Genomic DNA, 13,982 nt, shown 5'->3' with positions numbered 1-13,982 from the left:
ACGAAGATCATATATGGGGGCGGGGAGGTGTCCTGCGTCTGAATTGAACCGAGGATTATGGCAACTGCAACTAGACGACGGGAGTTAATGATATTTTTCAGAAATGGCACCTGGGTTAGTTATATATCACTTGTATGGCTATGAATTCAAATGTCAATTTTGAACAGATCAAGCATTTTCTGGTTCAGAACCCTCAGGCTACGATGAGTCCAGAACAAAAGAGCCACTGCCATCGAAGCCAGCTGGGAACAACGGTCGAGAGCGATTTCCCTTGTCCATTCCCCCGCATTATTTAACGAGTATCGCCATTTTCCTTGTGGTTGGGCCTGATTAATGCGACGGAACTGGCTTGGTTATCAATAGCACGAGCTGGAAAAGTTGACAGCATCCTAGGCTCAGCTGTTTAGATGCTGGAAAGCAAAGAGCAAAGCTGTCGATGTGAAAATACAAAAATACAAAAATCAGTTAGTTATCTTTGGTAAAACAGGATGGGTTCTGGGCTTCAAGTTCAAGCAATTAGTGGAGAGAACTAGCGCATACAATAACTGCTTAGTTGCCAAGTACAAGGTGGGCTTTAAATATCCACCATGTAATTATTAAATTGCACTATCCTGATAAACCAGCTAGAATGGGGTACTTTAATCCACCCACTAGATATTCGTGACAGTTAAGTTAATATTCATTGGATATCATTATAGCTTGTTGGCCTATGAGAGTCACAATGAGATGCCACTAACCTGATTTGGACTTTACCTGCGCAGTCTAGTCTTGCACCAGATTATATTATACACGGCTCAATACACATATTAAAAGCAGGCTTCGTGCCACTTGCTAACCAAGATAGGGAATTTCTCGTGCGCCGAGCCTTGCAAAACCCGTCTAATGCCCAAAGCATCAAACTTTGTAGCTCATCCATAACCCAGTAGAAACGAGGGTTTCCAGTGTGTAGAATGGATATCATTCCATTCCATTATTCTGTGGCGTGTGATTCCCTTCAACCGCCGGCTGGAACCAATATAGGATCAAAGCAAGCTGTATCACGCAAAGAGACCAGTGGTATTAAATACGGTAGCTGGTACGGTGTCAGCAAGGTGGCAAGGCTGCGAGGCGGTCAGTAATTTGGGGGGGGAGGTAGGTACCTCTCAGTGGCGCGGGATTTGGGTGGGACGACGGCCCTGGGGAGAGTGGTCTGGACCGGCGGTTGACCGCGCGTCACGTATTGTCACCTCGCCGACATAAATTACCGCAGCAGCCTTCCCTATTGCCCAATGCGGTATCTTTCAACCTCCGCCGCCTTGCCAACTGCCAACTGCCAACTTCTACTTCTTCCACCCGCTGCCACCACCACCACCACCAACCATCATCATCATCATCATCATCATCACCATCATCAATCACCATCACCATAATCGTCATGGTCATCGTCCCATTGTCATACTCATCCTCATCCTCATCGTCATTCTCATCTTGAAAACTCTCACATCCCGCACAGTAACAGAACCAACCCCCTGTGCTGCTTCTTCTTCTTCTTCTTCTCCACGTATCCTGTTGAATCTCCCTCCCTCTCTGTTCCCTGTCCGCCGTCATCGCCCGGATCTTCCTCTATCCCCGCTCACTCACCTGCTTCCCCGCGCTCCAATCCAATCCTGGCTCGTTTACGTTGATATTTTCACCCCGGCAGGCCTTCAACGGTCCAGTCCTTCAGCCAAGTTCTCCAGACCTACCTAGTGTATTCCGTACTCCGCCCTTGATTATATCCTTTGATTCTACCCCTTGTTCTCGATATCCTCTTTTCGCCTACCTGCGGTATTTCGGTTCTTGGGGGGACTGGGGGTTGCTGTCGCTGGCAGCCGACCACTGGCTGTCGCCCTGTAGAATTTAGCCCGGCGTGGTTTTTCAATGCTCTTGAGTGAGGTCTAGGTATTCGTTGTACGTTGGGCTGCGCTGGGGCTTTTCGACGTGGGCCGCGCCGATTGGTCTTGACCCACTAAATCGCTTCCCCTGTGCGACCTGTGCGACGGCGTGCCAGGCTAGTTGGTCTCGCCTGTGACTTTTAATTCCATAGGGCTCAAAATTGGCCACGATGCTCGGAAAAAGGTGACAGAATAGGATTGCCGAGAAGGAGTCGAAACGGAAAAAAGAAAACCAGGCAAATAACAAACAATCGCCAGCGAAAGTTGACTAAAGTGCCCCGTAACGCCAGGAACGTGGTGCGTCCGGCGCACGCCAACAGGAAAAAAGTCCAGAGAGATAAATTTTTGACAACTGGTTGATCAACAATTGAACTCTTTTTGCATTTCACCTTCGCCTTTTATTTCTTTATTTTATTTATTTATTCATTTTTTTTTTTTTTTTTTTTGAACTTTCTGGAATAGCGTTTGGGAAATAATTACGAAATAATCATCGTCGGCCTTCAAATTAATTGTCAACCGATACTCCCTTACAGCCTGCTTGGGTCTCTTATTCTTTGGTCCAACACTCGCTGGAATATCTTCTCAATCATGATCTTGTGTTGTGCAGCAGCATTACAGCAATAACAGCAACAACTGACAACTGACAACGAACATCCGACAATTCCATCCCACCACTCAACTGTACATGTACCTCCAATACGACGTTTATTTACTAACAAAGCATGAAGCCACCTTACATCTGTTAACTTGGTTTTTATGAGCTGTGTAACGTCTTACTGGGAGAATTCTGACCAAATCTGCGGGCTGGCCCCAACATACGTCGCCCTATCAGTTGCTTGGAACCCGCCGAAAACCTGCTTCCTGGCTCTTTGTCACTCCGGTCATGGCTTCACCAAATAATCCATCTTTTTCCAATAATCTACCTGCCGATGACAAGTCTACACTAACTCACAGTGGGGGTTCATTGGCTGCACAAACAAGTTCTGGACCCGGTGCGCAGGGTTCTTCTCGACCTGGCGCTCTCGTCTCACCATCTGGGCTTCAGACTTCGTTCGTGGGTATGTCTTATCATCACAGACATTCCCCCGGACGATCAGCCCCAGTGTCTTCAACGAACTCGGTGACTTCCTCACGCGAGACCTCTCCCATCCGTCCCCTTCGATCGATAAACTCCGCAACCGCGTCGAGAGCAGTCTCTCGATCACGCAAAAATAGCCAGGAGCTGAGTCCGAATCGCATCCCTACCCCCTCTGCCGCCGCACTCCGACGGAATCTCTCCAATGTGAACAAACCGCATTTCCCACCACCTTCGACTGAACAGTCCGCAGACTTGCCTCGTCCCAGCAAGTCCAATAATATGCCTTCGAAGCATGGCGACTCATCACAGCAATGGCCTATATCTCCTAGACTCAAATCACCACCTCCGCCGGTTCTATCGTCGCGTAACAATCTCCCTCACGCGCCAAAGCGATCGGACCATGACACTACCTTAGCAAACATCTCTAGCAAGAGAAACCCCGCACCCACAGTCGATATCGCCCAACATGCGAATGCGCCAGAGGAGGAAACTGATGATAAATATAATCGCCAAAACGCAAGGGTGGCTTTGAACAGAGGTGGTAGCGGGACGGGATCGATTTTGGAAACAGTAGAGGAAGGTGGTGCTCTGGCAGAGTCTCCAGAAATTCTACCACGGGAAGAAAATGCGGATGAATCTGCGCCATTTGTTGCCAAAACTGGCGTGGAAAGTGGAAGTGATAGCGGCGGGAATAAGAGCAAACCAAGGATATCATCTGCCAACGCAAGGCCGGGCGATATTCTTGCGAAGCGCTCATTTACCTCGCTGAGTACAACTCGAGGGAAGGTTGGCGATGCCCCTGCGAGGAATATGATTATCGAGGCAGAAACGGTTAGCTCCATACCCCAAGTATCTCTTGGTGGTGGTACAGGCGAACGCGTCTCTGCTAGAACGGATATTGGAGGTAGCGTCAGGCTGAAAGCAAGCGATGAAACTATTCGACCAAAAAAGGAAAAAAAGAAACCAGTTCGGAAGCCAACAGCACTCCCGGTCGGTACAGGTTTGTGATAACCCTTGCTCGGTCTGGTATCAAGTACTCTTCATTTAAACTAACTGTAACTTCGCCAATAGTTTCATCCAAAGCAGATATATTTGAGGCTAAAGTTGCTAGCGCAGTCGATGAGGCAGACTCTTCTGATTCTGCAGAAACATTTGTTTACGACTCAAACCCTCCAGACTCCCATCCTGCTCGCCAACTTCGATATCATTCGAGGACTCCCAGCAATACGTCGATGGCCAGCCAAGCCGATCAGTATGGAGGTCGATCACGATTAGGCCTAAGGGACCACACCATTACTGGGAAAAGAAGTATGAAGTTTACCAATGCCGGCTATGGTACCTTGGATGCAGACGGAGACCAATCTAGTGGAAGGGGAAGTGGAAGAACCAACGGGCATATACATACGACAAGACATTCCCACATTGGTCGGCACGGGAGAAGTAGTCACCCATCGGTGCTCGACCAGTCACCATTTCTTGTTTCCCAGAGTCCATCGAGACATAACTTTAGTAACGGGGGTAAACAAGCATACCGCGGGTCTCATAACCATCGTATGGGCAGCCCTAAAAAGAATGGCGATACATATGGTTACGATTTCGACGGTGAGGGCGCCGATGATGAGCGAACGCCGCTTGTCGGGTCTGTTCGTGCAACTCGCAGCCGTCACGGTCGTCGTCCTAACAGTGCAAGCCTTCGTCAGCTGGAGTATATGGAGCAACGACAAAGAAGGTGGTTTTCACGATACGGTTTCTGTGTTCTACTCCTGATTTTCCTATTTTTACTCATTGGAGGCGCGACTACGGCTGTGGTTGGGCTGATGAAGCCGCTTGCGGACGTGCACGTCAAGAAGATCCAGAACGTCTTGGCCTCAGAACAGGAGATTATGTTTGGCCTCGAGGTTCTAGCAATCAACCCCAATCTCGTGACCCTGACAGTCAACGATATGGATGTCAATATATTTGCAAAGAGTAGATACGTTGGTGCTGAGTGGCTCCGGCATGGGTCTGCTTCTCACCCGTATATAATAGCACCCCGGATGAAAGATAGCAGAGCGCGGGCCCGCTTAGCTAGCGCGGTGAAACGGAATACCGTATCCACAAGCGATGGCACACACACTACTGGTGGCGTTGACAAAGGTACGGATCCTATCTTTGAGGACCCGCCTGAAGACCCTGTTGGCGATTCACAGACTATGCTCCTCGGCCGCATTTTCCATTTCGACTCTCCTCTCACCTTCGACTCTTCACCTTGGAAGTACGAGCCATCCGTATCAATTGGTGAAGTAAGGCTTGCAAAGCCAGGAAACAAAACCGAAGAAGGCGGGACTGCTCGTTGGGAACGGGTCTTGCAGCATCCCTTTGAGCTGATCGTGCGCGGTGTTGTCAAATACCAATTACCGTTGACGTCACGCATGAGGTCTGCCTCGATCAACTCAAAGATAACTGTAGTTCCTAATGATGACAGCGGCAAAGGAGACAACAGTGGTAATGATGGTAACGGCAACGACCACGATGACGACAACAAGGGTGGACATAGTAAACACCCCCCAATGACACCGGGCCACAATAGTACCGACCCGGTCACCGACCCAAGTCGGCCCTGATTTGTTGTGTTGCCATCTCTTACACAACCCACCATGTTATGTTATGCTATTGGGCCGAGAAAAGTTCATGTAACGACCTTTTTCTCCGAATCGCCATTTGTCTAGTTTAGCGTCGAATTTCTCACAGGCTCTTTTTACTCTTTTTTCCCCCTACTTAATTTAATCTTTTGTATACCCACACATCGCATTGCATAGAAGGCTTTTTTTGTTCTTCATCTTTTCTCATGTCTCTCACGCTTCCCTCCTTCACACAATTTCCTTAACCTTCCTTCTTGCTTTCTCTTGAACACATGTTTCTTTAGCGACTATTCGGCAATCATGGGTATAATAAATAAGGGTATTGACAAATTGCAAAAAGATCACGCGTCAAACGAATGACAAAACGGCAAAAAGTACGCAGGGATGGTGTTATTTATATGGGCTTCTTTCTTTTTTTTTATGTTTATTGTATTTCATTTTCCTATTCTTGCATTTTCGACTCAGTCAATGACACAACTACTCGGGCTGTTTAACCAAACCTAACCATTATATAGAACGGAAAACCGGGTAGATTTCCCTGGTGATTTTTTTTTTTCCCCTTTATACCTCCAACAACCCCCACACACGGCAAGGTCCAACACACAATCCTTTTCATCGATTTCGATGTATATTTTCTTTCTCCTTGTTCAAATAAAATCAGACCTTGTAACTATCTTTCTCTTCCCCCTCTTTTGGTTTAATAGGTATATATCTATCTATATATAATGAATGATATGATGTGAGATGTGAGATAAGAGGGAGATATCTATAAACAAGATGTTACATAGTATAATTCGAGATGAGAGAAGAGGGGGCATACATAATATGAACGTGTAATCCGCAGAGAGAAGAGAGATACTCTTTCACATAGCTATTTTATTGAGAGGTTTTCCTATGAGCACGAATGAGTATGCAAAAGGGATCGTTGTGCATTTCTCATTCCAAACCATTACGGGAGTTTAATAATTTCTCTCATGTACGCATTCTCCATCTGCCTATTGATAGACAAACAGATGCGCTAGGTACCTAATAAAGTGTCCACTGAGATTTGAAAATTGTTGAAGTCATAAAACTATTCGAGCTGCTCTGCTCTGCTTCTGCTGGCATGGCATATATACGGCAGAAACTCTTCTACAAAACATAACCCCCTCAAAGCCGTAATCCCCTCTGGATGTCAGATAATATTATGGACCTGTCATTTCACTCAAGTCAGTACTACTGATGATGTCCCTGTCCGAGAGTCTCCGCCTCCCCCCACGTCCCTATCCCCGTCATCATGCACGCATGTCCCCTAAAATGTATAGGGAATGCAGGGTAATTTATTTTTTCCTCTTCCGAGATTTTCTTTTGGTCAAAAGTTTTGAAGGAAAGTGCGGCTCTAAATGTATATATCGCCTTGAGTCGCGACTTCTGACCTTCAAAATCCTCATGTACGAAGTGGGAAGGTACCGTTCATCGCTCCTTCTGTCCTAGGAAGAATTTCCGGCGCCAGCTTGATCAAAATGGGCTAAGAGCTGAGAGCGAAGACGGCGCAGCGATGACGGAGAGCGAAGCTAAGAACAATTTTGGGTGTAGGAATAGCTGTCGGATATATATATTTCTGGGGACAGACGGAGATATGGATTTGGATAAAGCCACCAAGTCGACGTGCGTATCCATATGTTATCAGGAAATAGGCCCCCCTAGGCCGCGAGAGACGGTACGTGCTTCACCAATCGACGTGTTCGGCATCTAGACAACCCTGCGGACTGTCTACGTCTGGTTTTGGTCATGAGCGGGAGAAGGGAAAACGAACAACGATCAGCGAAAAAATGAAAGGGTGTGTCGTGTAAAATAAAATAAAAATTCAGGGACTGTTCATGACTTTCATTTTCATTTTTTTAGAATTTCAACCATCCGCTCTATTTACAGAGCGTGTGTGCCCACAAATGCTAAAAGGAGAACAGAAAAATATAAAAAAAAGAGAAAGAGAAATGGAAAAAGGCGGATAGAAACCCAGGACAACGTATAAGATTTGGATTAAAAAGCTTAGAAAACAAGAGCCGCTCCCTTTGTCTTCTTGTCACCACTGTAGGAAAAGAAATGAATTGTTAGCAAACCATGTTTCCCCCGTTAGAGAAAGGTTGTGTGTGCGTGTGAGTTTAAACGTACCCCAACTCGAAGTGCTTGCATCGTTTCAGAGCCAGCTGGGCCTTGGTCTTACAGACTGTGCACTCCAACCGCAGAACAACTTTCTTTGTCGTCTTTGCCTTCTTCCTGAAAACAGGCTTCGTTTGACCACCGTAACCGCTCTGCTTACGGTCGTAACGACGTTTTCCCTGTGCGAATAGCGAGGCCTATATTTTTCGAGAACCGAAGCAAAAAAGCAAAAATACAGCAATCAGCAACCACATCCACCACATATTCTTTTATTTTTTTCTTCCTCCCATCCTTTCTTTTCCATAATGAGAGGGGAAAGATTTTGCTTTCTCACCTTTCCAGCCTTATACTGGGTGACCTTATGCTGGGTGTGCTTCCTGCATTCCTTGGACTTGCAGTACGTCCGGCGGGTTTTGGGAATGTTGACCTATTTCGGGACGGAGCCCAGATATCATCAGCACCACTTTCACCATGGTTTTTTTTTTTTTGGTCTTCTTTCTCTCCCGATATATAAATAATCCCGCCACCATCATGCGCCCGCAAGTAAATCATAGCATCGTCCGGTTGAATGAGTTTTCAGTCGCTTGGAATAATATATATATATATATAAATATATAGAAACGGCCAAATTCGTGTAGTATGGGAGACGTAATTTCGTTTCGTTTCTCAAGGCGCTCCAGAAAGTTTGTGCGATGATGGTCGTGATTATAGCTTCTGGATACGTTTCGCGAGATCCTCCGCATGTGCTTGACGCAAACTAAACCGTAATTTCCCGAACGGGCGTTTTAATGAACAAAACGCCGTCGATAACTCCAAAACGATGAGATCTTTCCAATTCCGCTGTCGTTTCCCTCGCGCGGTTCGCTGTGGGCTCCAAAGCTCATCGCACACACACACTCGGCGTTCTTTTTCCCCCCTTCCCGCATCGATAACCCCACGTATCTCATCCGGGAGAGAAGACAGACAACGAGGCAGAGAATCAAAGAGAAACAGGACTCCTTACCATTTTGACTGGAATTGGCCGGCTGTCGAACTGGGGGTGGTGTCGCTGGGTGTCCTGGTTGTCGGAGTCTGGAGGGCGGAGACTTGTTGCCCAGCGAGCGGGTTGTGGGATTTCGTTTCGCTTAGGGCCAAGGCAAAACGCTAGCCGTTTTGGGACATCCATATTGACAAATGACATCCGCAACACAGAAAACAACATCCAACGTTCGAATATCAGTCTTGAAGTGATTATCTTCCTTCACCTTGAGATGTCTATCGCGGAGCATGTTAGATACTGATTATGTCTACTGTTTTGACTTATTAGGGTGGTTCAACTCTCAACCCTTCCTTGACTACAACGCTCCCTCCTCTCATTCTCGGACAACCTCAATGATCAATCCATCCTACCAGCGCGAGCAGACAGTCACACTCAAACCGTTCATTTAATCCGTGTTTATCTCGGAAACGAATGACTGAACAACACGTCTTGTATACCAGTGAAGTTCTATTCTCCGTCTCTCCTACTGTCATTTACCTTTTTCGCAAAACTCAATCCTAGCTGATTGATAATCCTGGCCGCCGTGGTATGTAATACTACGATAAAACTCTTGTACAACTGTAGCCTACCCCACCGTGGGCTTATAATAATTAGACACGGGCGGCGTTCGTTTGGACAAGTATTTGTATTCTGATATGACTTGGATAGTCTAAAGAAGAGGGTTAGCCGTGTCTAGCTATTTGTAGAACTGTCGAAGATAAGACATGCTCGAAGCGCCATAAGATTAGGTATTTATATATATAAGTAAGTGTCTACCAAGGTCATTATTTTTATATACACATCAGGGAGTAAAGAAAGGTTTGTCTTTATTATCACTTGCTTATTTAGAGCAATATCCGCGAGCAAGAGAGCGTAGAGTGTAGCGGGATCAAGGATCAAGTGAACAAGACTGCGGTAGTTATTTAGTTAAATATTTATTTATTTAGTTATCGGTTGCTATCCCCGCCATTTCTCTCCTGGTGCCCTCACTCACCTCAACTACGCTGCTTCGGCAACTTCAACTTCCCAACTTCCCAACTTCCCCAACATACATATATCTGGCAGCCTGGCAGCCTGGCAGCCTGGCATAAAAACAACCATCTCCTCCCAACCAGCCTTGGGATATCCTCAGCTCCTCCATAAGCTATAGAAACATATAATAGCTCAACCCTCGTCTCTACAACGCTCTCGCCCACATCCACATCCGCATCCTCGCATCCTCACATCCCCCGCCTGGCCCCGATTACCAACAGCTACCACCACAATGCTTATCAAGTGAGTCCAGTACTCCAAATACCAATCATATCCACATCAAAAGCAGTATTGGAAAAGGCTAATCAAATCCCGCCATCTCAGAGTGCGAACGCTGTCAGGCAATGAGATGGAGCTGGACATAGAACCAGACTACAAAGTGCGCCCCTCACCTCTCTCTTTCTCCCTCCCCCAACCTCCAAGTCAACTTATAGATAGCAACAAGCTTCCCAAATCAAAAACACCGCGGCTGACGTTCAAACTCATTCTCCTTTCTCCTCCTGCCAGGTATCCCGCATAAAGGAACGTGTTGAGGAAAAACAGGGCATCCCCCCTTCGCAACAGCGATTGATTTTCGGAGGGAAACAAATGTACGTTTTACTATTTCATCCTATACCATGAGGGACCGATAAACAAAACGTTCATTGGTCGGGCAAGAGAAAAAAAAAAAACAAGCCCTTGAGAGAATATTTTTGTTTCCCAAATCGTTACAAGTATAACTCATGTTTTAATTCCCTCTTCTAAAAACCAAACAGGGCAGACGACAGGACCGCGGCAGATTACAACCTTGAAGGTGGCGCTACACTACATTTAGTCCTCGCTCTTCGCGGGGGCAGGTTATAAATATCTTCCTTGTCCCTTTTTAAACAGAAAAAAAAAAAAAAAAAAACCATGGAATCCCTTCGTGCAGTCTTCTTCCTCCCCCCTTTCCTTTTCCCCTCCTATGGGCCGGAATAGCTACGAAACATAACGCATATATATATCACCCCTGTCGATTGATGAATCCAACAACCGCTCTCTACTCTATTGTTTCCCCTCCTTCTTTCCTGGCCGCCGTTGTGGGATATGAGATGAAAGTGGACACCCACAGACACTGCAGCGTGGCCAGGTTTAGATTTGGTATATTACACACCTTATGTGTGAATCTGTTCTGGGGGTTTCTTATTGTTGTTGCCTAGGATGATACCTAAAATGGAGACAAGATACAAAATACAAGATACATGGGAAATATACATAAAAACAGGATCAGAAAAGATATAAAGGGGAAAAAAAAAAGCTTATGGTTTTTTGTTGCCGGTGTGGTGCAGATAAACACACGTATGAGATAAATATGACGAGTTGTCCTGGCCAGGCCGTGACTCCGGCATATTAGATAAATAGCATGGCCCACTACGAAGCTCTTATGTCGTTTTGCTGCTCCCTTTTTTCTCTACTTTCATTTTCATTTTCACTTTTATATATATATATATATTTATCAATCACTTAGCGAAATTCAGCAAGAACTGACTTTGACCATTTCCAGATTCGCTCTCTCATCTTTCTAGTGAATGTTGTATGTTCATTTCGTAGCATGTAACGCCATATTTTTAATGTTATCTAGATAGGACGTGATCACTTCGATAGCTATTTACATACGGATGTATATATATATAGGTGAATAGTCAGCCATAACTAGAGGACGAAACAAGACAAGTTGAAAAGGAAGAGTAAATGGCTCCATGTGCGCTATGGGTATCTAAGATCGTTATTTAAAATGTCCAAAAAAATAAAAATAAAAATAAAAATAAAAATAGAGTAAGTAACATGCCAAAGGGCAGAAAAGAAAGCAGAGCAGTATGTTCATCAACTTTCCAATAAATAAACAAAATTTGAAGCAAATAGATATATATATATATATAATTACTAGCAAGGTGGACACGATAAGAAAACAGAAAAGAAAGGGGAAAAAACAACAACAAATCTCCCACAATGCCCAAGGTAAAAAAAACAAAACTCCAACCAATCAGCCAGCCAACCAAGCCTTCAAGCTCCCGTGGCCTCAAGACGAGACCCCATAGATGTGCTCCTGCTAGCTATGTAGTGTACAGACATGTATGTCTATCTAGAATGTCTAGGGGATGAATGCTTTAGAAATTCACACCATCCCGAAAACACTGTGCCCATACGCCAAGATCAGGAAAGAAAAAGGGAAAAAAAAAATTATCTGCCCGCCCATGTTGGGTATAGTAAAGTGTCCGGTGTGTTTGTGTGTATGTATCATTAAGAGGTATTTCATCATGTCATTTATTTCATACTTATGTGTATGATCGTTCGGTTCCTGCCCAGTAGTAGTCCAATCCTATGCGCCGAAGATTTTCTAAAATGGATATAATGGTAAAGAAAGCGCGGCTCCGATAGGTGAGATGAGGTGAGGCCGCTCAGTTTTGTCGAGATATATAAAAATGATTAGGTGCTAGAATAGCCGTCTCTTCTTAGGCTTCACGAGCACGTATTCGGCAACCGGTCGTTTTCTTACAGCGGGGCGAGGTAGAGGAGGAGAAGAAGGAGGAGGGGGGGGCTTGGCCGCTGAGGTATGGCTATCATCGCCGGCCTGATGGGTGTCCGTCGTCTTTGTAGTCGTTGGCGAAGTTGCGGAAAACATAGAAGCTTGCTCCTCCCTTCTCGTAGGTAGTGAGTTATGTCTCCGTATGGGTGAAGGGCGAGAGGGGGTGGTAGGCGAGGCTGAGGAGGGAACGAGGGTTTTTGATTGGTTTGATCCCGGATCTCGGGGGGAGGGGCGGAGACTGAGGTTGGTTGTTTTTGTTGTCGTCGTTGTCGATTGTGTAGTAATGGTAGGAGTAGTAGAAGAAGAAGAGCGTAAATCTCTCGTTGTTGGTCTCGGGATACTTTGTTCAATAGGGCGCTTGTAAGCTTCGATCAGCGATCGAGGGGCATTCACAACCTGCGAGGCGCTGCTGTTCAGACGATGCGTGGGGATGCAGAGTCGGTGATTCCTCTTTACGAGGGGAAGTGCGGACTTCTTGGGCGCAGGAGCCGACCGTGGTATCTTGGGGGTCTCAAACTTCCAGCGCGGGGTCTGGTCGTACGGGGTGATTCCCCGGCCTCCTTCTTTTGGAGCGGCCGGGACGAACACGGGAGCAATGCCTCCCATTTTCCTGTCTAGAAAAGCGTATCGCTGGATCGCGGTTGGTTTCTCCTTGGGCAGTCGCATTTTCTGCGTATCGACCACCTTGGAGCTATGTCTAGCCTTTTTGGAATCGAGGCCAAGTAGCGCACGCTTCATGCGTTCTGCATCTTTATCGACTTCCATGGCGGTTTTCTCGAGGAGTTCGTGGTAGACATCGTACCAGCTTTCAGGGTTCTCGGGGAGGATGAGTTTATCGTATCCAGGAACATCACGCTTGATAAACTCCATCCATAACTCTGCATCATGCTCAAGGAGGTGCGGCGATTTCAGTTCAAGCTCGCGCTATGGTAAAAAAGATTTCGAGTTAGTGAAAAATGTTCTGGAAACTATATAATAAGAGAGCGTTTGATGCAGGCGGGAGCGGGGACACACATACCAGGTGTTCGGGGTTCTCTATCTTTTGGAGGATTGGCCTGATAAGATCATAGCGGGCCAAACCGATATCATCGATCCCTATGAGCGACAGTCAGATACAGTTATTATTAACTTTTGTAATATGGAAGGGAAAAAAAGAGAAGGGGGTGCAATATACTCTTTATAATCTTCATGCACGCCTTTCGCGCAAGGTGGACCAACGATGGGACAGACATTGTATGAGAAAGAAAGACTCAAGGATAGCGGCGTGCTGCAGGGCGGGTTGGCTACATGGACATGAGAGGGTTTGGGATGAAAGGCCACTGCCCCATGAGAATAAGTAAGAGCAAAAGGAAATCGACAGGAATATATAACACAGGCGGCTAATGTCCGGTTGAGCGAGCTCGAGGGTGCAGTCTGTCTGTCTGTGGTCTGTACATAGTAGATAGAAGAAGAGACAGATTGAAGTGAAGATATTTAGATAGAAAGATGTTCGGCGGTTGGAGCTTGGACATAGTAGAGACAAGCGAAGGCGGGTGGCCTCTAACTACGCCAAGAATGCTTATTGTTGCATCATTGCTCATTGCGCGCTGTTTCACCTCGTTTAGTTAATAATATAATGAAGCATGAGGGGAAGAAG

At 46.1% G+C, this 13,982-nt stretch overlaps 4 protein-coding genes across 4 annotated transcripts; 1 reads left to right on the top strand and 3 right to left on the bottom strand.

Annotated features, from left to right (window-relative positions):
* Window positions 1-547: 547 nt before the first annotated feature.
* BDCG_00207 (uncharacterized protein) lies at window positions 548-2,246 on the bottom strand. Its single transcript, XM_045415729.1, has 3 exons — window positions 1,140-2,246; window positions 738-1,100; window positions 548-650 (listed from the first exon to the last, which is right to left on the bottom strand). The coding sequence occupies exon 1, from the start codon at window positions 1,585-1,587 to the stop codon at window positions 1,213-1,215; it is 375 nt and encodes a 124-aa protein (XP_045271611.1). The 5' UTR covers window positions 1,588-2,246; the 3' UTR covers window positions 548-650; window positions 738-1,100; window positions 1,140-1,212.
* Window positions 2,247-2,335: 89 nt separating this feature from the next.
* Window positions 2,336-6,582, top strand: BDCG_00206 (phospholipid metabolism enzyme regulator). Its single transcript, XM_045415728.1, has 2 exons — window positions 2,336-3,991; window positions 4,063-6,582. Exons 1-2 carry the CDS (start codon window positions 2,797-2,799, stop codon window positions 5,592-5,594), a joined length of 2,727 nt encoding a protein of 908 aa, XP_045271610.1. The 5' UTR covers window positions 2,336-2,796; the 3' UTR covers window positions 5,595-6,582.
* BDCG_00205 (50S ribosomal protein L44e) lies at window positions 6,047-8,916 on the bottom strand (the record flags this gene model as incomplete). Its single annotated transcript, XM_045415727.1, has 4 exons — window positions 6,047-7,680; window positions 7,764-7,948; window positions 8,086-8,178; window positions 8,755-8,916. 4 exons carry the CDS (start codon window positions 8,914-8,916, stop codon window positions 7,641-7,643), a joined length of 480 nt encoding a protein of 159 aa, XP_045271609.1. The 3' UTR covers window positions 6,047-7,640.
* A 2,635-nt stretch (window positions 8,917-11,551) lies between these two features.
* On the bottom strand, window positions 11,552-13,973 carry BDCG_00203 (RNA polymerase II transcription factor SIII subunit A). Its single transcript, XM_045415726.1, has 3 exons — window positions 13,521-13,973; window positions 13,365-13,441; window positions 11,552-13,270 (listed from the first exon to the last, which is right to left on the bottom strand). Exons 1-3 carry the CDS (start codon window positions 13,576-13,578, stop codon window positions 12,254-12,256), a joined length of 1,152 nt encoding a protein of 383 aa, XP_045271608.1. The 5' UTR covers window positions 13,579-13,973; the 3' UTR covers window positions 11,552-12,253.
* Window positions 13,974-13,982: the final 9 nt, after the last annotated feature.

The sequence above is a fragment of the Blastomyces dermatitidis genome (genome assembly GCF_000003525.1).
Source record: "Blastomyces dermatitidis ER-3 genomic scaffold supercont1.1, whole genome shotgun sequence".
Lineage (NCBI taxonomy): Eukaryota > Fungi > Ascomycota > Eurotiomycetes > Onygenales > Ajellomycetaceae > Blastomyces > Blastomyces dermatitidis.
The sequence above is the reverse complement of the archived record's forward strand: the minus strand, read 5'-3'. Positions and strand labels throughout refer to the sequence as shown.

Excerpts from the sequence above, each read along its gene's own strand:
- BDCG_00206 (XM_045415728.1), top strand. The coding sequence starts at position 2,797 with ATGGCTTCACCAAATAATCCATCTTTTTCCAATAATCTACCTGCCGAT. Across the intron at positions 3,992-4,062 it reads AGCACTCCCGGTCGGTACAG|TTTCATCCAAAGCAGATATA; the intron begins GTTTGTGATAAC and ends CTTCGCCAATAG.
- BDCG_00203 (XM_045415726.1), bottom strand. The coding sequence starts at position 13,578 with ATGTCTGTCCCATCGTTGGTCCACCTTGCGCGAAAGGCGTGCATGAAG. Across the intron at positions 13,442-13,520 it reads GTGCATGAAGATTATAAAGA|GGATCGATGATATCGGTTTG; the intron begins GTATATTGCACC and ends TGTCGCTCATAG. Across the intron at positions 13,271-13,364 it reads TAGAGAACCCCGAACACCTG|CGCGAGCTTGAACTGAAATC; the intron begins GTATGTGTGTCC and ends TTTTTACCATAG.
- BDCG_00207 (XM_045415729.1), bottom strand. The coding sequence starts at position 1,587 with ATGACGGCGGACAGGGAACAGAGAGGGAGGGAGATTCAACAGGATACG.